This window comes from Bos indicus, chromosome 7 (genome assembly GCF_029378745.1).
Source record: "Bos indicus isolate NIAB-ARS_2022 breed Sahiwal x Tharparkar chromosome 7, NIAB-ARS_B.indTharparkar_mat_pri_1.0, whole genome shotgun sequence".
Lineage (NCBI taxonomy): Eukaryota > Metazoa > Chordata > Mammalia > Artiodactyla > Bovidae > Bos > Bos indicus.
Window position 1 is genome coordinate 56,756,976 of NC_091766.1, and position 27,022 is coordinate 56,783,997.

At 42.9% G+C, this 27,022-nt stretch overlaps 1 protein-coding gene across 1 annotated transcript; it reads right to left on the reverse strand.

The window, feature by feature from the left end:
- Positions 1–398: 398 nt before the first annotated feature.
- On the reverse strand, positions 399–23,017 carry GRXCR2 (glutaredoxin and cysteine rich domain containing 2). The gene is made up of 3 exons (XM_019965168.2): positions 22,682–23,017; positions 14,552–14,773; positions 399–1,681 (listed from the first exon to the last, which is right to left on the reverse strand). The coding sequence occupies exons 1-3, from the start codon at positions 23,015–23,017 to the stop codon at positions 1,499–1,501; spliced, it is 741 nt and encodes a 246-aa protein (XP_019820727.1). The 3' UTR covers positions 399–1,498.
- Between the last annotated feature and the right edge of the window lie 4,005 nt (positions 23,018–27,022).

The following is a 27,022-nucleotide window of genomic DNA, read 5'->3' on the forward strand; positions in this document are numbered from 1 at the left end:
TAGTATCAATAGCGTGTGTATGTCAATCCCAATCTCCCCGTTTATCCCATCCCTCCTTTCCTCACCTGGGTCCATACATTTGTTCTCTATGTCTGTGTTTCTATTTCTGTTTTGTAAATAGGTTCATTTGTACCATTTTTCTAGATTTCACATATATGTGTTACTATACAATATTTGTTTTACTGACTTACCTGACTTTGTATAACAGTTTATAGAAACATCTTTGTCTATGCAAATAGCATTTTTATAAGAAGTATTTATATTATCTGAAAAGCACTCCACTACTGAAGTATCTTAACAGCTGAATATAGAGACTAACAAATAAATCTTGAAATAGTTAAGAAAATCAAAATAATTACCATGGAAAAGCGATGAGCCTCAATAGATAATGAATTTCTCAAGGGGGAAGGGAGGGGCTGTTAGAGTTACAAAAGTTCATTAACAAAACTATTTTTCTTATTTTACAACCAACTTTAAGAGGAAAAATTATTCTTAGTATGTGTATTCATAGACAGTAGAAACATAATTGCTAAACAGCCTTGGTTAGTTTTGTTGTTTTTTTTTAATTTCCAATAGATACCTATAATATATCCATAGTCTTTTATGAAGAGATCATGGCTATATCTTAGCCTTAAAATAAATTCATTTATTTGGTAATAATTTGGGGGCTGGAAGAAGTCATATCACACACACACACATAGACAGACACAGATACACACACACACTTAAGCACCAAATTTATCATAAATGATTTTGACTTGGCTTATAACCTCAGTAGTTCAGAGGCACACAGATATATCTTATCTCATCTTGTCCTAATAAGTAGCACTGGTCGTTGCCTACATGCATATTACCCAAGCACATCACAAAGGGAGAGACTCAGGACTTTGAAAAAAAGGCCTCCTCAGCTTGCCTGTCTTCAGCAAGAACCGTGTACATCCTATTTTGTTTTCAGTAACGTGCTAGTGCATTCAGCAATGGGCATCCCTTTCCTCTTCTGCTTTATTAAAAAATGCAATTTGACCAATTTGAAATGCATTATAAGCATTTCAGTTCCTGAGAAATTCAGGAATTCAGTTCCTAAGAAATCTGCGTTTGTTTTTTTTAATTCCTCTCTCATGGCATAATTTTGCAAAATAACTCCCAACCAGAAAATGACTTCAACCTGCTGCCTGAACTGTACATTTATTTGTTCACTTATGCCAGGAGAAAACTAAGCTAAGTCAAGTGAGATACATGTGCATGGTTCTAGAAGGATCATTTTAGAACAGCTTCAAAACAGACTCTAATTCAAAAATGCCTCTGTCACTTAGACCCACATGGAGAAGTTACCAGCCTCACAAAATGTGATTGAGTAACTGAGTTGTGTCAGTGCTGGAAGTGCTGCAGCCACCATGGCTTCCTTGCTGGGAGAAGGAGGAGGAGATGGAGGAGGAGCAGTTTATCAGAAATAACTTCAGGGAAGAAGCCATCAAAGTAGACCTACAAAGCCCACAGGCTATTGATTGCAGATCTGGCAAGGCTGCAGGCCATTCTCATTGCAGGCAGGGCACCGCAGGGCCCGATAGGACTCCTTAAATCTGTTGGCCAGCATCGAGAACTTGCTGCCGTGGCACAGAGAGCAGGTGGCACTGCCCGACCCTCGGCAGTGGAAACAGTTGTCCTCGGGATGCTCCCCTTCCTGCAAGAGACAGGTCAGGGTTACATTACAGCAGCAGTTTCAATCCATCGTTCACACGCAAGTCAACACAGCCCTGGGAACCCGCAAAGGCTGGGTCTGTGTTAAAGGAAAGTGCTTCCCATAAATGCCAGTAGGGGAAATGGCTAGGGGCACAGAACAATCACAGCACTTTATCAGAAATTAACCCAGAAGACCTCTCTAAGACTGCAGCCCCAGCCACCAGGCCATGCACTCCCCAACTGGACCTTCATCTCTCTTGTCACTATCTGACATGTTATGTCTGTGTCTGTAAGGGAAGGACTTCCTGTTTCTCATTGCCAAACAGAAGACACCTGTAGAACTCCTAGAAGGTGCCAAGCACTGTTCCGAACCCAGGCTCTCAGCAGTAAAGGTGCAGAGTCCTAACCACTGGACAGACAGGGAATTCCCTGGGTGCTGTTCTAAGAGTTCTATCAACAACTCATCTAATCCTCACAATACCCCTGTGAGATAGTGGAAGTAGTACCATCCCTATATTACAGATGGAAAAAAGAGACCTTGAGAAGCTCAGTCATATGCCAGTGGGCACACAGCTTGAAGAGGAGGAAGCAGGCGTGGCTCCTAGACAGTCAGGTACTTGAGATCTGTACTCCGTAGACTCTGTATGTTACCCCTCATCGCAGTCACCCAATAGCAGGTGCTTTAGATTTTTCTGTGTGCCTGAGTGGATGCATGAGTGAATGTTGCAACCCTTCAGAGCTTAGAGCTGAATTCCAGCAGTACTTTATCTTTATTCTTTGAGAACCATGACAGAGCTCGGTGATTAAAGAGCTTTGTTCTGAAGTCAGCAGCCTGGAGCTGAGGCCTGCCTCTGACATCAACTGTGCACCTTAGACAGTTCCCCTTAACCACCCTAAATCTGTTTCTTCATCTGTGATCTGTGGCAAGAATACACAGAAGAACTATACAAAAAAGATCTTAACGACCTGGATAACCACAATGGTGTGATCACTCACCTAGAGCCAGACATCCTGGAGTGTAAAGTCTAGTGAGCCTTAGGACGCATTACTATGAACAAAGCTCGTGGAGGTGATGGAATTCCAGCTGAGCTACTTCAAATCCTAAAAGATGATGCTGTTAAAGTGCTGCACTCTGCATGTCAGCAAATTTAGAAAACTCAGCAGTGGCCATAGGACTAGGAAAAGTCAGTTTTCATTCCAATCCCCAAAAAAGGCAGTCCCAAAGAATATTCAAACTACTACACAATGGCACTCATTTCACACGCTAGCAAGGTAGTGCTCAAAATCCTTCAAGCTAGGCTTCAACAGTGTGTGAACTGAGAACTTCCAGAGGTACAAGCTGGATTTAGAAAACGCAGAAGAACCAGAGATCAAATTGCCAACATCTGTTGGATCATAGAAAAGCAAGGGAATTCCAGAAAACCATCTACTTCTGCTTCATTGACTACACTAAACCTTTGACTGTGTGAATCACAACAAATTGTGGAAAATTCTTAAAGAGATGGTATACATACAACCTTACCTGCCTCCTGAGAAACCTGAATGCAGGTCAAGAAGCAACAGTTGGAACCAGAAATTGAACAATGTACTGGTTCAAAATTGGGAAAGGAATATGCCAAGGCTATATATTGTCACCCTTCTTGTTTAACTTATACGCAGAATACATCATGTAAAATGCTGGGCTGGATGAATCACAAGCTGGAATTGGGATTGCCAGGAGAAATACCAACAACCTCAGATATGCAGATGATACCACTCTAAAGGCAGAAAGTGAAGAGGAACTAAAGAGCCTCTTGATGAGGGTGAAAGAGGAAGTGAAAAAACTGTCTTGAAACTCAGCATTCAAAAAACTAAGATCATGGTATCCTGTCTCATCACTTCATGGCAAATAGATGGGGAAGCAATGGAAACAGTGACATATTTTGTTTTCTTGGGCTCCAAAATCACTGCGGATGGTGACTGCAGCCATGAAATTAAAAGACACTTGCTCCTTGGAAGAAAAGCTATGACAAAAACCTAGACAGCATATTAAAAAAGCAGAGATATCACTTTGCCAACAAAGGTCCATCTAGTCAAAACTATGGTTTTTCCAGTAGTCATGTATGAATGTGAGAGTTGGATCATAAAGAAGGCTGAGTGCCAAAGAACTGATGCTTTTGAACTGTAGTCCTGGAGAAGACTCTTAAGAGTCCCTTGGACAGCAAGGAGATCAAACCAATCAATCCTAAAGGAAATCAATCCTGAATATTCATTGGAAAGACTGATGCTGAAGCTCCAATATTTTGACCACCTGATGTGAAAAGCCAACTCATTGGAAAAGACCCTGATGCTGGGAAAAATTGAGGGCATGAGAAGAAGGGGATGACAGAGGACGAGATGGTTAGATAGTATCACTGACTCAATGAACCTGAGCTTGAGCAAGCTCCAGGAGATAGTAAAGGACAGGGAAGCCTGGCATGCTGCAGACCATGGGGTCACAAAGAGTCGGACACGACTTAGTGAGAGAATAACAACCTCTGATCTCGGCAGGTATTGCTTACTTCTCTGAGTAGCTGGAATATTAAATGAGGCTACGTAAATGCTATAGTATATTATCTGACATAGGATAGGTTCTCCATTTAAGTCAGTCATTTCTAAAACTTGCCAGTAAATCTGTAGGCCTTGACTGCCCTCCTCCTAGGGGCACCAGAGTGTGTCCCTTGGCTATGGTCATGCTCTTCCTTTAAGACAGCTCAAGGAAATTTGCATGCCATGACCATGCACAGACCATGAGCCTTCTAAGAAATAAGGGGCAATACCAGATCAATACCAGGTGGATTCAGCACCAATTCCTGTCTATTTCATCTTCTGAACATCTCTCAAAGCTGTCCCATTTCCCCTTTTCCATAATCACAATCCTAATCCAGACGCCTATCAATTCTGGCATGAATTCAGCAGAGTCTCTGCCTCTGGTCTTGTGGGATATTCTCCTCATAGATGCCAATCTCATGAAGCTACTTACAGCTGTGATTGCCACATAGAAAGCACCCAAGAAACCTTGTATGAACACCTGCCCACCAGATCAACTTCAGGTTAAAACCCAATCTTCTTATATGTACATTCTCAGTTACTTCTTTCATCAGGCTCTCATTCTTGGGTATCTTTCTAGCTGGTCTGGAGGGACCTTTTCCCACTCTCAACCCAGGCAACTCCTGCCTGTTCTCAGAAGTCAGCTCAGCAGCCCTTCCTCCAGGAAGGCTTACCCACTCACACTTCCAGACCAGGAGTTCCACCCTCCTTTATTGCCCCCAGCCTGGGAGGTCTCACATCCCCCTGAAAGTTCCTGCTGACTAGATAAGAAGTGCTCCAGGCTAGTTCCTTTCTCCATCATTTCCTGAGGCAGCATAAGCCTGGCACAGTAAAAAATAAATAAATAAATAAACAAAACAACAATTCTGGAGAGCTCTTACTGATCTTAAATTCTAGGAACTAACAAGAGAGCTGAAGTACACTGGGTGGCTCAATCAGCTAGCACAGCTTTCTTTGGTAACCCTAGAATAAAAATCATCTTTGACAAGGGAGGCCTAAGTTCTGAAAATAGCCCCATCGCACTGCAAAGCGCCTAAGAAGATACTGAGTTTTATTTTATTTATTCTAGATGTAAGGAATGGAAGTGATTATCCAGCTGACAAAAATCCCAAATGATATTCAAGCACCCTTTATAATATTTTATTGATTGTTGCCATATTCTGATATATTAACAGTGGGGAAATTTGTTTTCTTCCCTTAAAGTATGCAAAATAAATATTTGTTGTTGCTGTTCAGTCACTAAGTCATGTCTGACACTTTGCAACCCGATGGACTGCACTATACCAGGCTCTTCTGTCTTTCACTATCTCCTGAAGTTTGCTCAAACTCATGTCCATTGAGTTGGTGATACCATCCAACCATCTCACCCTCTGTTACTCCCTTCTCTTCATGCCCTCAACCTTTCCCAGCATCAGGTCCTTATATATATATCAGGGCCTTATAAATATATCTGCCAAAATTAAATTGCCATGTTCCTTTTTTTTCCTCCCAAATCCATTGTTTTTCTTTTGAACTTGATTCCACTAAGACTTAATTAATTATTTATTTGTGGCTGTGCTGAGCAGCAGGCAGGATCTTAGTTCCCTGGTCAGGGATCAAACCCATGTCCCCCAAATCTTAACCACTGGACTTCCAGAGAAGTCCTGTGATCTCGGTGAGATTTTAATGATATAAGTCAATGTTGTCAAAGAAAATACTGTAAAATCCTACCATAATGCTATACATGCAATCCAAAAATTCATTTGGATAGAATGCCAGGGTAAAAGATTAACTAAATGACTTGGTGAGCAAGTCATAAAGAACAAAAACAAATCTCAGTCAAATCTCATCTTATGTCACTGGTTATATGATGCATTGCTAGAGGTTTCACTGGAGTTTCCACTCTTAGCCTAGTTACCACACTTCTTCCAACTGTTTCTTCTCCATATCCTTTTTAATTATTCAGTTAATTCAACAGGTATTTATTCAGCCTCTGCTCTATACTAGACATGCATGATAGCATCTGTCTACCATTCTCGATATTTTAAAAAATTCTCCACAGAAAATATTTAGTAAAAGAACATAGAGCATAGCTGCACAGCATAGTTTAGGGTCTAGAACCCACAAACCTACCCAAAGCATCTCTCACTAGCTCCATGACCAAGAAAAGGGCTTTCATCTGAGACTCAGCCTTTAAGATGGGAATCAGAGCCAATCTGGGGGTTGATGAGCAGAGTGATTAAGGCCAGACGGACCTGAGTTTGACTACTGACTCTGGTAACCTCTGGCAAGTTACTTGATTTCTCTGAGCCTTTATTTCCCCAGCAGCAGAATGAGGCTACAGATAATAACTACCAAACAGAGTCCTTACAAGAATGAAATGGACTATTGCACGGGCATGATGCCTAGCTAACATGAACCCTCAAAAAACGGCAGGACTTCCCTGGTGATGCAGTGGATAAGAACCTGCCTAACACTGCAAGGGGACACAGGTTCAATTCCTGGTGTAGGAATATTCCACATGGCACAGAGCAAGTAATCCCGTGTGCCACAACTACGGAGCCTGAGCTTTAGAGCCCGTGAGCTGTAAGTACTGAGACTGCACTCTAGAGCCTGAGAGCGGCAATTACTGAAGCCTACGTGCCTAGAGCCTGTGCTCTGCAACAGGAGAAGCCACTGCAATGAGAAGTTTGAGCATCGCAGTGAAGAGTAACCCCTGCTTGTCGCAGCTAAAGCCCACACAAAGCAATGAAGACACAGAGCAGTCAAAAATAAATAAATAAAAATTTAAAATTATTAAAAATTTTTGTATTAAAATGGTAGCTATTATTACTATCATTTTGTTTCAAAGGTAAGATCACATAAAGCATAAAGAAGTCCAGATGACTTATGGTCTCAAGCCCACTGATTACAAGGCCAGATTTTTCCTCTTCTACTTTTCCCTGTGGCTCAATTCAATTATTCCTCTCCTTTCATTTTGTAGTTAATACAGAGGTTCAAGTTTAACCTGGCTTTTAGCCTGGCCCTGCTCTTTCATCAAAGAAGACCCTACTGTCTCCCTGTTCCATATAATACAACAAAGAGTCTCTTGGTCAGAATGGGCTCCTTGATGTTCTCTGACCCTGTATTTTAGAATAAAAGTTGTCTGGGCATTTACTGCATGAGAGATGGGGCAAACAAATAACAATTTAAAACAGAGCTTAGAGGACAGGCAAGTGAAGTACAACCTTTCATGGGAACTTTTTGCTACACATCTCTGTCCTAGTTTATGGCACTAGAGCCAAAAAAAAAAAAAAAAATACATAGTTCTCTCCAGATGGAATTTAAAGGTAATTGTCATGGCAGGGCTGTTGTTGCTTTTTCATTCAGGCCTGCAGTGTGACCTGCATTTCTGGTCCTCTTCTGAAAATACATGTTCTTACAAGTTACAATATGGTATGGAAAAAGAAAGAATTAATGAGTTTCAAAGTGGGATGGTGTGGGATGGTGATGCTTAGTATCACAAAGGTTAGCTGTCTGCCTTTCTGCTAGGCTAGGTTCTGAATAGTACTATAGAGAAGGCAAACTATTTCTTATCATTTGGCCCTTAGTTCCAAATTCCACAAATATTGACCTACTATTCACTGAGCACCTAATTCGATGCCAGGCTCTATTTTTTTTTTGGCATTGGAACTACGATCTCACACCTGACACAAGCATTCTCCCTGCCCTCACAAAGACCAAATCCTAGTGAGTAAGAGCAAGCATTAACCAAACAATCGCACACATAAATGTAAGATTACAAATGTGGGGGCGGGGAGCACAGGAACTTGAGGAGTCCAGCCTCGTGGATTTTTATCCTCACAGCAGCCAGGAGAAGTCTCTCTGAGGAAGTAATGCCTGCACCGAGATCTCAAGGGGCTGTGGGCAAGGAGGTAGGGAGTCCGGAGAATATTCTAGGAACAAGGAAGTAGGCTTTGGTAGGAAAGAACAAAGAGCATCTGAGGGGTAAGCAGATGGGCAGTGGGTCTGAGGCAGAGAGAATGAGTAGAGATCTGTTTAAGTCATGAGGCTGAAGAAGGCAAGTCCACAGTGCTTTCTAAAACTAGTGAGGAGTTTCAGCTTTATCCCAAGTGATGAGTGGCCAACTGAAAGTTTTGGGCTGGGGGAAAAGATGAGGAAGGGGGTCACATGATCAGATTTGTATTTCAAATTTATCTTATCAAGTACGAGGTCAGGTCTGAAAGAGACAGGAATGGTTGTGAGCAGAACTGGAGTCTGGTCATGGCCTTCTCCTTCCTGTCCCCTAAACCCTCCCAGGGTGGGGATATCACTCAAATGTGAGGAAGCCCCTGGCCCATTTTGTCATGGGAGGTTCAGCTTCAAGTTCCAAGAGATGGACTCTAAAGAGGGAAAATTCATTTCTGCTGTTTCCTAAGCTTTTACTGTCTTTGCTTACATTCACCAAAATTGCTTTTCCCACTCTCAGCTTCACACTGTGAACTCCTGAATGTCATCACCTTCCTGCTCGTCTGAGCATGTCTAAGCAATGGCTTCTAAGGAGTGCACACCTTTGAAAGGTGTGAGGAGAAAAAAACATTTGAACTATTATTTATCTTACTTTTTGAAAAGAATGTAAGAAGCTTTAATAATATTTTCAAAAGAAAATGTGATATCCATTTTTAATAAACAAGGTGACACCAGCACCCTCACTAGGTTGGGCTTAACTTAACAAATGTAGCACCCAAGAGACCCTGTTGCATGCATAATGTAGAGTTCTTTCACTTTACATAAAGTAACAATGACAACCCTGCTCTTTCACTCACTTTCAGCATGTTACAACATGTGGTTCACGAATTTCTGGTCTAGTGGACTTACAGACGTTATTGCTTAGTTTTAACTAAACTAATCTCCATGAGAGAGTGCCTGAAGAACTGTGGATAGAGGTTCGTGATTTTGTACAGGAGGCAGTGATCAAGATCATCCCTAAAAAAAAGAAACACAAAAAGGCAGAAAGGTTGTCTTAGGAGGCCTTACAAATAGCTGAGAAAAGAAGAGAAGTTAAAGGCAAAGGAGAAAAGGAAAGATATACCCATTTGAATGCAGAGTTCCAAAGAAATGCAAGGAGAGAAAAGAAAACTTTTTTCAGTAATCAATGAAAAGAAATAGAGGAAAACAACAGAATGGGAAAGACTAGAGATCTCTTCAAGAAAATTATAGATACCAGGGATACTGAAAGAGAAACTCCCCAGGTCAGTAGGTGCCCAATATGCTACTGGAGATCAGTGGAGAAATAACTCCAGAAAGAATGAAGGGATGGAGCCAAAGCAAAAAGAATACCCAGCTGTGGATGTGACTGGTGATACAAGCAAGGTCCGATGCTGTAAAGAGCAATATTGCATAGGAACCTGGAATGTCAGGTCCATGAATCAAGGCAAATTGGAAGTAGTCAAACAGGAGATGGCAAGAGTGAATGTCGACATTCTAGGAATCACCTAACTGAAATGGACTGGAATGGGTGAATTTAACTCAGATGACCATTATATCTACTACTGCTGGCAGGAATCCCTCAGAAGAAATGGAGTCACCATCATGGTCAACAAAAGAGTCCAAAATGCAGTACTTGGATGCAATCTCAAAAACGACAGAATGATCTCTGTTCGTTTCCAAGGCAAACCATTCAATATCACAGTAATCCAAGTCTAGGCCCCAAGTAGTAATGCTGAAGAAGCTGAAGTTGAACGGTTCTATGAAGACCTACAAGACCTTTTAGAACTAACACCCAAAAAAGATGTCCTTTTCATTATAGGGGACTGGAATGCAAAAGTAGGAAGTCAAGAAACACCTGGAGTAACAGGCAAATTTGGCCTTGGAATACGGGATGAAGCAGGGCAAAGACTGATAGAGTTTTGCCAAGAAAATGCACTGGTCATAACAAACACCCTCTTCCAACAACACAAGAGAAGACTCTATACATGGACATCACCAGATGGTCAACACCGAAATCAGATTGATTATATTCTTTGCAGCCAAAGATGGAGAAGCTCTATACAGTCAGCAAAAACAAGACCAGGAGCTGACTGTGGCTCGGAACATGAACTCCTTATTGCCAAATTCAGACTTAAATTGAAGAAAGTAGGGAAAACCACTAGACCATTCAGGTATGACCTAAATCAAATCCCTTATGATTATACAGTGGAAGTGAGAAATAGATTTAAGGGCCTAGATCTGATAGATAGAGTGCCTGATGAACTACGGAATGAGGTTCGTGACATTGTACAGGAGACAGGGATCAAGACCATTCCCATAGAAAAGAAATGCAAAAAGGCAAAATGGCTGTCTGGGGAGGCCTTACAAATAGCTGTGAAAATAACAGAAGCGAAAAGCAAAGGAGAAAAGGAAAGATATAAACATCTGAATGCAGAGTTCCAAAGAATAGCAAGAAGAGATAAGAAAGCCTTCTTCAGTGATCAATGCAAAGAAATAGAGGAAAACAACAGAATGGGAAAGACTAGGGATCTCTTCAAGAAAATCAGAGATACCAAAGGAACATTTCATGCAAAGATGAGCTCGATAAAGGACAGAAAGGGTATGGACCTAACAGAAGCAGAAGATATTAAGAAGAGATGGCAAGAATACACAGAAGAACTGTACAAAAAAGATCTTCACGACCCAGATAATCATGATGGTGTGATCACGGACCTAGAGCCAGACATCCTGGAATGTGAAGTCAAGTGGGCCTTAGAAAGCATCACTACGAACAAAGCTAGTGGAGGTGATGGAATTCTAGTTGAGCTATTCCAAATCCTGAAAGATGATGCTGTGAAAGTGCTGCACTCAATATGCCAGCAAATTTGGAAAACTCAGCAGTGGCCACAGGACTGGAAAAGGTCAGTTTTCATTCCAATCCCAAAGAAAGGCAATGCCAAAGAATGCTCAAACTACCGCACAATTGTACTCATCTCACATGCTAGTAAAGTAATGCTCAAAATTCGCCAAGCCAGGCTTCAGCAATATGTGAACTGTGAACTTCCTGATGTTCAAGCTGGTTTTAGAAAAGGCAGAGAAACCAGAGATCAAATTGCCAACATCCGCTGGATCATGGAAAAGCAAGAGAGTTCCAGAAAAACATCTATTTCTGCTTTATTGACTATGCCAAAGCCTTTGACTGTGTGGATCACAATAAACTGTGGAAAATTCTGAAAGAGATGGGAATACCAGACCACCTGATCTGCCTCTTGAGAAATTTGTATGCAGGTCAGGAAGCAACAGTTAGAACTGGACATGGAACAACAGACTGGTTCCAAATAGGAAAAGGAATTCATCAAGGCTGTATATTGTCACCCTGTTTATTTAACTTATATGCAGAGTACATCATGAGAAACGCTGGACTGGAAGAAACACAAACTGGAATCAAGATTGCCGGGAGAAATATCAATCACCTCAGATATGCAGATGACACCACCCTTATGGCAGAAAGTGAAGAGGAACTCAAAAGCCTCTTGATGAAAATGAAAGTGGAGAGTGAAAAAGTTGGCTTAAAGCTCAACATTCAGAAAACGAAGATCATGGCATCCGGTCCCATCACTTCATGGGAAATAGATGGGGAAACAGTGGAAACAGTGTCAGACTTTATTTTTCTGGGCTCCAAAATCACTGCAGATGGTGACTGCAGCCATGAAATTAAAAGACGTTTACTCCTTGGAAGGAAAGTTATGACCAACCTAGATAGCATATTCAAAAGCAGAGACATTACTTTGCCAACAAAGGTTCGTCTAGTCAAGTCTATGGTTTTTCCTGTGGTCATGTATGGATGTGAGAGTTGGACTGTGAAGAAGGCTGAGTGCCGAAGAATTGATACTTTTGAGCTGTGGTGTTGGAGAAGACTCTTGAGAGTCCCTTGGACTGCAAGGAGATCCAACCAGTCCATTCTGAAGGAGATCAGCCCTGGGATTTCTTTGGAGGGAATGATGCTGAAGCTGAAACTCCAGTACTTTGGCCACCTCATGCGAAGAGTTGACTCATTGGAAAAGACTCTGATGCTGGGAGGGATTGGGGGCAGGAGGAGAAGGGGACGACAGAGGATGAGATGGCTGGATGGCATCACTGACTCGATGGATGTGAGTCTGAGTGAACTCTGGGAGTTGGTGATGGACAGGGAGGCCTGGCGTGCTGCGATTCATGGGGTCGCAAAGAGTCGGACACGACTGAGTGACTGATCTGATCTGATAGATACCAGGGAACATTTTATGCAAAGATGGGCACAATAAAGGACAGAAATGGTATGGACCTAAAAGAAGCAGAAGATATTATGAAGAGGTGACAAGAGTACACAGAAGAATTGTACAAAAAAGATCTTCACAACCCAGATAATCACGACAGTGTGATTACTCACCTAGAGCCAGACATCCTGGAATTCGAAGTCAAGTGGGCTTAGGAAGCATCACTATGAACAAAGCCAGTGGACATTATGGAATTCCGTTGAGCTATTTCAAATCCTAAAAGATGATGCTATGAAAGTGCTGCACTCAATATGCCAGCAAATTTGGAAAACGGTGGCCACATTGGTGGCCACAGGACTGGAAAAAGTCAGTTTTCATTCCAATCTCAAAGAAAGGCAATGTCAAAGAATGTTCAAACTACTGCACAATTGCACTCATCTCACATGCTAGTAAAGTAATGCTCAAAATTCTCCATGGCAGGCTTCAATAGTACATAAACTGTGAACTTTCAGATGTTCAAGTTGGATTTAGAAAAGGCAGCAGAACCAGAAATCAAATTGCCAACATCCACTGGATTATCAAAAAAGCAAGAGAGTTCCAGAAAAACATCAGCTTCTGCTTTATTGACTACGCCTAAGCCTTTAACTATGTGGATCACGATAAATTGTGGAAAATTCTTCCAGAGATGGGAATACTAGACCACCTAACCTACCTCCTGAGAAATTTGTATTCAGGTCAAGAAGCAACAGTTAGAACCAGACATGGGACAGTGAACCAGTTCCAAATTGGGAAAAGAGTACATCAAGGCTATATATTGTCACCCTGCTTATTTAACTTATATGCAGAGTACATCATGAGAAACACTGGGCTGGATGAAGCACAAGCTGGAATCAAGATTGCCAGGAATCAATAACCTCAGATTCGCAAGTGACACCACTCTTATGGCAGAAAGCGAAGAGGAACTAAAGAGCCCTTTGATGAAAATGAAAGAGGAGAGTAAAAAAGTTGGCTTAAAACTCAACATTCAAAAACTTAAGATCATGGCATCCAGTCCCATCACTTCATGGCAAATAGATGGGGAAATAATGGAAACAGTGAGAGATTTTATCTTCTTGGGATCGAAAATCACTGCAGATTAAAAGACACTTACTTGCTCTTTGGAAGAAAAGCTATGACCAACCTAGACAGCATATTATAAAGCAGAGACACTACTTTGCCAACAAAGGTCCGTCTAGTCAAAGCTATGGTTTTTCTAGTAATCATGTATGAATGTGAGAGTTGGACTATAAAAAAACCTAAACACTGAAGAATTGATGCTTTTGAACTGTGGTGTTGGAGAAGACTCTTAAGAGTCCCTTGGACTGCAAGAAGACCAAACCAGTCAATCCTAAAGGAAATCAGTCCTGAATATTCATTGGAAGGACTGATGCTGAAGCTGAAACTCCAATACTTTGGTCACCTGATGCAAAGAACTGACTCCTTGGGAAAGACCCTGATGCTGCGAAGGACTGAAGGCAGGAGAAGAAGGGGATGACAGAGGATGAGATGGTTGGATGGCGTCACCGACTCAATGGATGTGAGTTTGAGCAAACTCCAGGAGTTGGTGATGGACAGGGAAGCCTGGTGTGCTGCAGTCCATGGGGTCTCAAAGAGTCAGACACAACTCAACAACTGAACTGAACTAAATCTCCATGAAATCTAAAGACAAGTAGCTTTGTTAGATTTCTTCAGGGAAACTGTGGGTTGAGCATTAACCAATAAGAGAAGCACAAGCAAACCCATAAGAAAAGGACAGAGGTAATTTTTTTCTTCCATGTCTAGAACAGGCTGCTCTAAGCCACACTGCAAAGTGAAAACAATAAACACCTAATCAGATCTTTAAAGAAATCATTCAAAATAATTCAAATTGTATTTGCAATATGGACTTGTAACCATTATTGCTAACAATAAAATCTGATAAAACACTAAAATAAAAGAAAGTTAAAATTTCTCAATATCATTAACATTTAGACATCATAGGTATTCATATTAAACCGTACATTAAAGAGTACACAATCAAAACAATTTGGAGGACACAGCTCTAGGGCCAGCCCTGCACAGAGCAGTGAACTGCGGGGACACACCTGTGGGTACTGGTTATGGGGGAAGGTGCCTTCCATCTCTGGCAAAGGACCATGGTTCTGGTGTGCACAGATTTCTTCTTTGCTCATCAGAGACTCTTCCTCAGCCTCCTCTTCCTTTTGGAGCATTTTCCTCATGAAATCTCTCTTGTCCATTGGAGTTCGAATGATTTTCAGGTTATTTGTGTAGATGATTATCTTTCCAAAATCTATAATAGGTGGGGACTAGAGACATGAAGAATGAGCTTGGTGATGCCCCAGTCACCAAATACAGGGCTGCAGAATCCCTTCAACATCCCAGGAAAGATATATACCATCCATCCAGCATTTGGGGTCCCATCACAACCCCAAACTATAATTCATTCCCTGGATTCTCTGTTCTGTCTGAAAACAAGGGATTGAAACTGGGTCTCCCACACTGTGGACAGATTCTTTACTGTCTGATCGCCAGCTTCTTATTTCCTGTTGATGGTAACCAATCAGAGCTGAACTAATCACATGACTACAATGTAGGGCTCTGCAGGACAAGGTCCTGAGCTTCTATTCTTACTACATACCATGGGAGCTGGTGCAGGGCTGGGCAGAGTGAGAGATGTACGCATATATAGGAATGCTTTTAAAAAATAAATCTCTCAGAAACCAAATTATTAGTTATGCTTCTTAAACAATTTACCAGTTTATGTAATTAATTAGGGATAAATTTTAAGTTCTAACTTTTTTTGTTTACTGCATAATACATCACTTGAAAATACCAAGGAAATATCCTTTTGTTTCTAAAGATGCATGAGTGGAAGTAATGCTAGCTGGCAGTATTTGATTGTAAGAAATCAATAAATTGAATTTTTTAAATAAATAAACCTCTCTCCAAAATTTTATGCATAAGTAATAATGTGTGTGTTAGCCACTCAGTCATGTCCGACTCTTTGCAATCCCATGGAGTGTAGCCCACCAGGGTCCTCTGTCCATAAAATTCTCCAGGCAAGAATACTGGAGTGGCTTGCCATTCCCTTCTCCAGAGGATCTTCCCAACAAGGGATTGAAACTGGGTCTCCCACATTGCGGACAGATTCTTTACTGTCTGAGCCACCTGGAAGTCCTATTAGTAATAATAGTAGATACAATTTATTGAATTCACTATTAGTGGATAGCATTTATTGAACATCAGGCATCATGCTAAGCATTTTACAAACATTACCTCACTTCCCTCCCTAACATCCCTATGATACTGATGCAACGATTTCTATACATTTTACAGAAGAAGAGACTGAGGCTCAGTGAGGTTAAGAGCTTTCCAAAGTTGCAGTTATTCAGGGTTTGTGGCTGGAATTTAAACTCAAGTCTGTCTCACTCTAAGGTCCATATTCTTAGCACCTACACTATACTGCTGCTAAGTCCTTCAGTCGTGTCCGACTCTGTGTGACCCCATAGAGGGCAGCCCACCAGGCTCCCCCGTCCCTGAGATTCTCCAGGCAAGAACACTGGAGTGGGTTGCCATTTCCTTCTCCAATGCATGAAAGTGAAACGTGAAAGTGAAGTTGCTCAGTCGTGTCCGACCCTCAGCGACCCCATGGACTGCAGCCCTCCAGGCTCCTCCGTCCATGGGATTTCCCAGGCAAGAGTACTGGAGTGGGGTGCCATTGCCTTCTCCGAGCACCTACACTATACTATTCACAAACAAACACCCCCTCCACCAAGTAAGATTATACATATATATGTTGTGTGTGTTCATTATTCATATATGATCAACATTTTTATGTCAATTAAAATACTGTCTGTGCATGCTCAGTCATGTCCAATTCTCTGCAATCCCATGGACTGTGGCCCATGAGGTGCCTCTGTCCATGGGATTTCCCAGGCAAGAATACTGGAGTGGGTTGCCATTTCCCTCTCCAAGGTATATTCCCGACCCAGGGATTGAAACTGCATCTCTTGCACCTCCTACACTGGAAGGTGCATTCTTTATCACCTGCACCACCGGGGAAGCCTGCAGCATCATTATTAATAGCTTATGTCCCCGTCTATAGATTTATCAGGTGTTACTTCATCATTTGCTGAGAAACAACTTGGACAATTTTACAGTGCAGCAGAGGAGTCTGGGCAGGAAATGTTTAGACGTCAGTTAACTAAGAACACATACTTCTTCACAGATAGCTTAGAGGGGAAACAACACTGTATCCCAATTCCACCATCCACCAATTGTGAGATACAGGAGAGCCATTTGGTCTCTCAGGACCTCAGTGTTTTCATGCAAATGGGCTGGCAGCCAAATGGTGGGCACCATCACAAATAAAGTAGTGATTAAAATACACAAATATTTCCATACTAGCTGATAATCAGGTGCTGTCCTGAGACTCCTGAGCACCTTCCTGTTTCTCAAACTCCTTTCCTGAGGGAGCCTCTCTCACCCACAAACCCAGCGGTGTAAATATTAATGCTCAGGAACCCAGCTATCAGGACCCTGCCCCAACACTCTCCTGACTTCTGAGCTGACCTCAATGTTCCTGTGGTTAAATGTTTTAACTCTCATCCCTGAGGCTAATTATATCAACATCTAAGGGTGAGGGCACAATGAAAAATACGTTAGAGTGTGCAAAAGCTGAAGATACTATGCAAATGATGTTTTTACTGCAGTTAGTATTAATCACGCTACATAGCTACGATCCCCAGCACGAAATGTTTTGCCCTGCTTTTACAGAACTATATAAACCAAATCTGTTTACATGACACAATTAAGCAGTCTCCTATTTAGCCCTCATGCATTCAGGCACAACCCGGCTTGAGCAGGACTTCAATCTTCAGGTCCCCTTCCTTGAAACACCCACAGAGTTTTCAATAATTATTAATGAAGCCACAAGCTTCCTACCTGGCCCTGTATCCTCTCCCTCTCGTCAAGGGATCATGTGGCAGCTTCCATTTCCTATTGTTTGATGCATGCTGGGTTCCTGTTTCACACTCTGGACTATCAGTTTCTGAGCATCAGAAGATAAAGATGGTGGTACCTTTGGAAGGTTCCATTTCTATTTCTAGTAATAGCCGAAGAGGTTCAATTACTCAGAAGTTTTTTTCATACATAAGGCTAGTTTTTCAAAATTCTTAACATATGAAAAAAACAAATTTCACTTATCTGGCCCAACCTCCTGTTTCTCAGCTGGACAACATCTGAGACACCCAGGATAGTAAATGTATTTTTAATATACTCCCAAGATGGAGGATCCCAAATCACCTTTAAGGTGTGTTTATGTTTCCGTTACCATGACAGCCAAGTTCTTCCTTGCATCTAGGTGTAACTAAAGTTCACATTATCCAGTTACACTCCAGTGCCTGTGAGGAACACTTACATTATAGAGGGTCAGCATAGAGCCAGGACGTTTTTGTTTTATTCCATAATCCCAGAATGTCAACTTATATAAGATTAAGTATTCATAAATACTCTGATGTCAAAAGCAATGGGACTGGGATTGCCATTCAGGGAGCATGCAACCTTCCACTGCTCTGTGTTTAAATGCAGACATGTCTTGTTGGGACTAGGAACTCAATGTGCTTTGGAGGTGGACAAATCTGAGTTCAAATTCTATTTGACAACCATGTGAAGTCTGTAAGTTATTTAACCTCCATGAACTTCTGTTTTTCCAATTTGTTAAACTCTTCCTCCCAAAATTATTGTGAGGATGAAATTGCATAACAGTACAGAAAGTTCATGTTCAATAAATGTTTCTTTCCTTCCTCCTCCCCGCCCCCACCCCCACCCCCCTTTTTTGGCTGCTCTAGGTCTTAATTGTGGCATGCAAGATCTTTAGTTGCAGCATGCAAAATCTAGTTCCATGACCAGAGATGGAATCCCAGCCCCCTGCTTTGGGAGCACGGAGTCTTAGCCCCTGGTTCACAGGGAAGTCCCTCCGTTTCATCTTTTTTAATGACCCTAGGCAATGGCACCCCACTCCAGTACTCTTGCCTGGAAAATCCCATGGACAGAGGAGCCTGGAAGGCTGCAGTCCATGGCGTTGCTAAGGGTCGGGCAGGACTGAGCAACTTCACTTTCACTTTTCATGCATCGGAGAAGGAAATGGCAACCCACTCCAGGGTTCTTGCCTGGAGAATCCCAGGGACGGGGGAGCCTGGTGGGCTGCCGTCTATGGGGTCGCACAGAGTCAGACACGACTGAAGTGACTTAGCAGTAGTATACTTAGGGTAAGGGCTTCCCTGATGGCTCGAAAGCTAAAGTGTCTGCCTGGAATGCAGGAGACATGGGTTCGATCCCTGGGTCGGGAAGATCCCCTGGAGAAGGAAATGGCAACCCACTCCAGTACTCTTGCCTGGAGAATCCCATGGAGGGAGGAGCCTGGTAGGCTACAGTCCATGGGGTCGCAAAGAGTCGGACATGATTGAGTGACTTCACTTTCACTTTATACTTAGGGTAAAGTGCTCAGTGGTAAAGAATTGCCTGCCAATGCAGGAGTCACAGGAGATGTAGGTTTGATCCGTGGGTCAGGAAGATCTCCTGGAGGATGAAATGACAACCCATTTCAGTACTCTTGCCTGGAAAATCCCATGGACAGAGGAGCCTGGTGGGCAAGAGTCCATGGCATCACAGAGTTAGACATGACTAAGCATGCACACATACATATACTTCAGTCAGTTTCAAATCCTTAAAATATCTGTTTATAAGATTTTCTCTATCCATCACATTAAATTTTAAAAGCCTCAGTATTTCCTTAATAAGAGCCTGGTCATTGTCACGGTAGGTAGCACGTACTGAGCAGATACAGTGTGTGCCAGGCACAGTGCTAAGTACTTTCAGGTCTTTGATATTTTTAATCATCACAATAATCTCTGCAAGCATGTACTTTTATTATCACAAGGTTAAGTGGCTTGCCCAAGCTCACAGAGTAAGTGGGCTGGACGGACATCAAGTCCAGGTTTAACTGACATCAGAGCCTTGCTTTTTATGATTATTATTTTATTATGATAAAATATCAATGGCACCCCACTCCAGTACTCTTGCCTGGAAAATCCCATGGACGGAGGAGCCTGGTTGGCTGTAGTCCATGGGGCTGCTAAGAGTCGACATGACTGAGCAGCTTCACTTTCACTTTTCACTTTCATGCACTGGAGAAGGAAATGGCAACCCACTCCAGTATTCTTGCCTGGAGAATCCCAGGGACGGGGGAGCCTGGTGGGCTGCCGTCTATGGGGTCGCACAGAGTCGGACACGACAGAAGTGACCTAAAAGTGTACATAAAAGTTACCACTTTAACCTTTTGTAAGGCACAATCCAGGGGCATCAGCACTTTTACACTGCTGTACAGCCATCTCCACCACCCACGTCCAGAACTTTTTCTCATTTCCAAACTGAAACTCTGTACTCATTAAACTCCACCTTCTGCCCTCCCTAGCCCATGGCAAGCAACATTATACTTTCTGTCCTATAAATTTGACTGTGCTAGTACCTCATACAAGTGGAATCATACAATTATCTTATTGTGACCAGCTTACTTCACTTAGCATAATGTCCTTAAGATTCATCTGTGTTATAGCATGTATTGAAATGTCCTTCCTTTTAAGGCCGAATAATATTCTATTGTATGTATATACCATGTTTTGTTTGTGCATTCATCTATTGATTGATATTTGCTTCCACCTGTGGGCAATTGGGCTGCTATGAACACTGGTATACAAATATCTGTTCAAGTTCAGAGCCCTTCTTTTTAATTGCTGTGCTTAACTGCTACCCAATGTTGCTGCAAAGCCAATATTTACTAAGGGTTATTTCACAGTTGGATTCACTATTGAAAAATCATGTCTTCCCAGCTCTCATTTCCTTATTTTTCCCAAGCACCACATTAACAACCTATTTCAGTGGGTAGTGCTGCAAAAATCCAACCTGACCACTCTCACACCCAGAGACTGGCTAGCAGCAGGATGTGGCATTTGTTCATGCCACAAAGAAACCAAGGACAACCAGACCAGGCAGAAATCAAACCCTGAAACTGGGCTAGAGAGCACTGTGTTTAAAACCACTGTACGGTGCTGTCAGTAAGACTGAGGCGTCTGGTTTTATTAAGTCCATGCCTAATCACACCTTTACACAAATGCCAAGTGTGACACATGACTGATGAAGGTCAAACAGTTCAATACTATAAACCACGGACTTGTGCAAAGTTTGTATAAACTCTGACTTTATAAATTCTAAAACTACAAATGAGATATGATTAAAAGAGGTACTGTAAGTACAAGATATAACCAAGTACCCAGGACATAATAATCACTTGAAAAAATGGTTACTATTATAATCATTATCATCACTATTATTAATGGTCTTATTCTCTTAAAAAGAACATTCCATAGGGCCAAGAATATACAGAATTAGAAGACCTAAATTTTTATTCTAACTCTGTACCTAATGAGTCTCTTACAACCTGGAACTCAATTTTCCTCATTTGTAAAATGGAAACGACTCTACATTTTTCACAATCTTTCTCCTCAAGGTTGTGGAGAAGACCCAATGAGGTAGAATGCAATTTTAATGCAGAAGTGCCTTAATGCAGAGAAGGCAATGGCACCCCACTCCAGTACTCTTGCCTAGAACATCGCATGGATGGAGGAGCCTGGTGGGCTGCAGTCCATGGGGTCGCTAAGAGTCAGACACAACTGAGCGACTTCACTTTCACTTTTCACTTTCATGCATTGGAGAAAGAAATGGCAGCCCACTCCAGTGTTCTTGCCTGGAGAATCCCAGGGATGGGGGAGCCTGGTGGGCTGCCTCTGTGGGGTTGCACAGAGTCGGACATGACTGAAGCAACTTAGCAGCAGCAGCAGCCTTTAATGCAGAAGTCACTCCACTAACAAAAGGAATTGTTCATTCCAGCCCCCTTGAATATCAAAAAGAAACCTGGTATTATCTTCAATAAATGTGGACATGCTCATAATTAAACTTATACTAATGCCAACAAGGCCAGTACATTTGTCTGCTATCGCTATGTAACCTGTTTCCTTAGGAAAAGAACAATATAAATGATTAGAGAGTAATGACCTGAATTTTACACTTTAAAGATGAAAACATATCCTGGTGTGCTATTCATTAATAACATGGTACATTATATAATTGCACTTAAGCTTTTTTTTTTTCAAGGCATTCATGGTCCTCCTGCAGCAGAGAACACATGCACACATCCTGTTTGTGGAAATCAGTGAATAAGTTCCAGACTCTTCTAGCTTCAAAGAAAATCATGTATGGGCTTTTGATGATCTTTGGTACTGAAGAAAATAACTGAAATTCACAGATAAAATACATGTTTTTATCTAACTATTAGCTCAAACATCTTCCATACGTAACATTTCCTCTAGCTGATCTGCTTTTTCCATTTCTTCCCAGGGTTCCACCCACCCAGGATTCCTGCTAACAAGCAATGGAAAGGCAAAAGAAATAAACAAGCATTTTTAAAAAGCAGGCAGCAGGAGGGAGGTAAGAAACAAAGCAAGATATGGATAAACCATAAATTAAATAATCGGCTGGAGTAAAGTAAGCACCTTCAAACGCTTAGCTCTTCCAGGAAAAAGAACAACCCATTGCAGCATAATTTTCTAAAACGGCAGTCTGGCAACCTGAAAACCGCTGTATCTCTATTTCATTTACTTACCAAGACATCCCAGCTGAACACCCAATTACAATTTGTTAACCTGGATGGAATTTGAATACCAGCTACGCTTTTTGCACTTTCCAACAAGTAGTCAACAAGAATGTTATTTTTGTCCCAGAAATATTCTGATGGCAGCTTTGCATTTGGTGTGTACCTATAGCTGATTGGGCTTCCCCGGTGGCTCAGCAGTAAAGAATCTGCCTGCAATGCAGGAAATGTACAGAAGACGTGTGTTCCATCCCTTTGTCAGGAAGATCCCCTGGAGGAGGTTATGGCTACCCAATCCAGTATTCTTGCCTGGAGAATCCTATGGACAGAGGAGCATGGTGGGCTACAGTCCATGAAGTCGAAAAAGAGTCAGATATGACTAAGTGGCTAAACAACAACAAAAGCTCTGGTTGGTACCCAAGTACAAGCAAGATACAATCTGAAACATTTAGGTGTTTCTCTAACCACATTTTAGTCCTTACAGCTTACACACCAGGGCAATACCAACCTTATGGTCATTGGCCTTGTAATCATTGAAGAAATGCTGGCTCCCCGCCAAGGTGTAGGCACTACCCTCTCGAAACACGCTGATCCTCTGAGCAGTCAGCTTGGGAGAGTACGGCTGGGGCTTCGGGACTTCCCCAGATCCGTAAACACCATCCATTGGTTCAAGGGACTCTTGGAGGAAACTGTGAGGGTATTCCTCCTTTGGTGACTCTAATTCCTGCCCGTCTTCAAAGACTTGCTTCAACACACGGCCGCTGTAGGAGGAAGAGATTTTAAATCGGACTTTCCGGGGTTTGCCGTCACTCTTCTGTGTCAGCTTCTTCTCGGGGTCCTCCATCAGCAAAATTTTCACCCTGTGGTTTCCAGGCTTCGGTGTAGCAGTGAAACTTGGGGCTCTGAGAAAAAGGCATTTTATTTTCACTCCTCCTGCATATAATTAATTCAAGTTGGTGCTGGGGTGTGCTCGGTTTACAGCAATTGACACCCACACATTAAATATTGATAGGCCTCCATGCAAAGGCAGGCGATTGCAGGTTTATGGAGCGGATGGAGCATAAGACAAGGCTGGGTGCCCCCTGAACCCCAAGCTCACCCATAACTTCACCCCAACCTCAGCTTTTCTTAACGTGAGCATGAGTAGGTTATATAGACTAACAACTAACCACTTCAGTAAGGATCAGTTAGCAAGGGTCTTGTTATTCTTACCAACCAAGACACTACCATCTGAGCCACCAGGGAAGTGATGATAATTATGACCTAGTGAGCATTTAAGAGGTGCCAGAGATTTTATATGCATTATCTTACTTTGTCCTCACAATAAACCTGCAATGAAAGTGTTGTTATATGTGTTTTACAGAAGGGAAAGCCAGGCTCAGAGCAGCTTCTTTGTTTACTCTATTCCAGCAAGTAAGTGATGGAGCGGGGATTCGAACTCAGTTCTTAAGTAACTCCAAAACCCGTGATTAGTCCACCACGCTAAAAGTTTTCAAATCGTGTCTCATGGAGCCCTAGACAAGGAAGCCACAGGTCCCTCTGAGCTTTCTACTCCTGCATTAACCAACATACCTTTACTTTCTATTTTATTTTTAAACTATTTATTTAGCCTGCACCAGGTCTTAGTTGCAGCATGCTGCTGCTGCTGCTAAGTCACTTCAGTCGTGTCTGACTCTGTGCGACCCCACAGATGGCAGCCCACCAGGCTCCCCCGTCCCTGGGATTCTCCGGGCAAGAACACTGGAATGGGTTGCCATTTCCTTCTCCAATGCCTGAAAGTTGCAGCATACAGGATCTTTAATTTTCACTGTGGCACACGGGATCTTTAGCTGTGGTAATGGCACCCCACTCCAGTACTCTTGCCTGGAAAGTCCCATGGGTGGAGGAGCCTGGCAGGCTGCAGTCCATGGGGTCGCAAAGAGTTGGACGCGACTGAGCGACTTCACTTTCACTTTTCACTTAAATGCATTGGAGAAGGAAATGGCAACCCACTCCAGTGTTCTTGCCTTGAGAATCCGAGGGATGGAGGAGCCTGGTGGGCTGCCATCTATGGGGTCGCACAGAGTCGGACACGACTGAATCGACTTAGCAGCAGCAGCAGCAGCAGCATGTGGGATCTAGTTCCCTGACCAGGGATCGAACCTCGGTCCCCTGCAGTAAGAGGGAACCTTAGCCACCAGGGAAATCCCACTTTATATCTATCGCTTATTTATAATTTCGTTTGCAATCATAGCATGGGCCCCACTGCCTACTCCAGACAGCACTAGTAAATGGCCAACACTGAGAAAGTTGCTAGGATGAATATCAAACAAGCACATGACATAGGGCTTGAGAATGACAGTCCTACAATCTAGCTTAGGAAACAGACTTAACATGTAGGAAATAACAGCCTCCTGCTTAGGGAGCAAACTGTCCACTGCTGACTGCCAGAAAACTATTCTGGGAAGACAGTGGCCCCTCAGGAGACACGGATACAAGAAGGATTGTAAAGAAAGGGCCCTTGGATTGGGTCTAAAAGAAGAGTTGGATTTGAAGAGCTGACATGGTGGAGGTTGAGCCTCTCTCTGTCTTTGCTAACGACATCATCACTGACTTAGTTGCCCACATGGACTCCTCTTCCACCCCTGAAGCCGTTCCCATGGATTCTGTCACCACTACTTTCTTCCCCCCACCCAGGCAGCCCAAGGTCAAGCCCTTGTCACTTCTGTTTTCAGAACTGTGGCAGCCTCCTGGTGACCTCGTCACCATCCACAAGTCCAATGTCCACACAGATGCCAGAGTGATGCTTCCAAAGCACAAATCTGAAAAGTCCTGACACTTCATGCAGCAGACAACGTTCCTCAAAACCAAACCCTGCCTTCCTCTCTAGACTGACCCTTGTCTCTCTTTCAGGAGCCGCCTGGAATTGGTGTTCTAGGCATACTGGCAGCTCAGTTATTTCTCAAAACCATGGATTTCTGTCTCCTATCCAGTACAAACTCTATTTCCTGATTAGGATGTGAAACTTTCATTCATCCTTCAAGTCACAGCTCAAATGTTACAGCTCCTGGGAAGCCTTCCCATCAGCCCCGGGGAGGAGACCTGGGCCTTTGGACCAACCACCATTAACTACTTCTTGTTTTCTCTCACCATGCCTGTGTTCCCCCCTCACAGTTCACCAAACTGTGAACACTCAGAGTCACAAGCTGTGTTGACCATTCCTCTATCCCTAGTTTTTATCGAAGTTCCTGGGCTTCCCTTGTGGTTCAGTTGGTAAAGAATCTGCCTGGAGTGCAGGAGACCTGGGTTCAATCCCTGGGTTGGGAAGATCCCTTGGAGAAGGGAATGGCTACTCACTCCAGTATTCTGGCCTGGAGAATTCCATGGACTGTATAGTCCATGGGGTCGCCAAGAGTCGGAACAGCTGAGCAACTTTCACTTTCCTGATATTTAATAGAACTCAGAAATTAGGATGACTTCCAGCTGAGAGAAATCAAATAAATAAAACTTTGGGAACAGGAGCTAAGCATATTTTGCAGAGGTAAAATCAAAAAGTTATCAGAAAAACATCCACATTTCTGCTAAGGTGGGGGTTCCCAGTTATAAGGTCTTTGTGTAATCAATGCAAGGAATAGATTAAACACACACACATAAACACACATATACCAACACGCAGGGAGGGAGAAACAAGATTCTAAAATAAGAAAGAAGGCTTCCTTGCTGGTCCAGTGGCTAAGAATCTGCCTTGCAACGCACAGGACACTGGTTCGATCCCTGATCCTAGAAGATCACACATGCCGGGGAGCAGCTAACCCCGTGCGCCACAACTGCTGAGCCCGAGTGCTGCAGTACTGAAGACCGTGCTCCCGGAGCTCACGCTCCACAACAAGGAGAAACCACTGCAAAGAGAAGCCCTCTCACTACAACACAGAGCAGCCCCTGCTCGCCGCAACCAGAGAAAGTGCACGCGTAGCACCGAAGACCCACCACAGCCAAAATAAATTCATAAATAAATCTCTGAAAAATAGGAAAGAAAGGAAGAAGATATGCCTTCATAATATCAAAAGATATATGACTGTAGAGGCCCTCGGATGCAGAGCTGGCCATGACGTGCCATGACAGATGACAGGACCCTAGAGCATGGATCCCTCAGTCCTGAGGACAGGCCGGAGGGACCCCAGGCTTCCAGGTAGTCACCTTGGATTACGTCAGCCTCATTTATTTCCTCCAGTGTAAAGAACAAGCATCATTAATTCCCAAGGGTGCCATGCCGTGAAATAGACTGGGAAGACCTGACTAGGAGAACATTTTCCCCTATTCCTGCCAGAAGAAAGCTATTAGTAAACGTCTGACAGCTTATATTTATCCAGAAGGAGCAGAGAGTGGATTTCCTTGCTGCTGCTGCTAAGTCGCTTCAGTCGTGTCCGACTCTGTGCAACCCCATAGACGGCAGCCCACCAGGCTCCCCCGCCCCTGGGATTCTCCAGGCAAGAACACTGGAGTGGGTTGCCATTTCCTTCTCCAACGCATGAAAGTGAAAAGTGAAAGGGAAGTCGCTCAGTCGTGTCCAACTGTTCGTGACCCCATGGACTGCAGCCCACCAGGCTCCTCCATCCATGGGCTTTTCCAGACAAGAGTACTGGAGTGGGGTGCCATCACCTTCTCCATGACTACCTGTTAAACAGGCATTTTCCACTGCCTGTGGGATAAATACCATTAAAAAGTTAGCCTTTCAAAAGGGTAGACTTCAACCAGAGTGTATATGTTGATGCATTTCACACAATTGTACTTGTGCCACATTGAAAATGTGCTAAGCTTAAATTAAGTTAGAATTATGAACACAATGGAATTGGATAGGATCCTGACTATG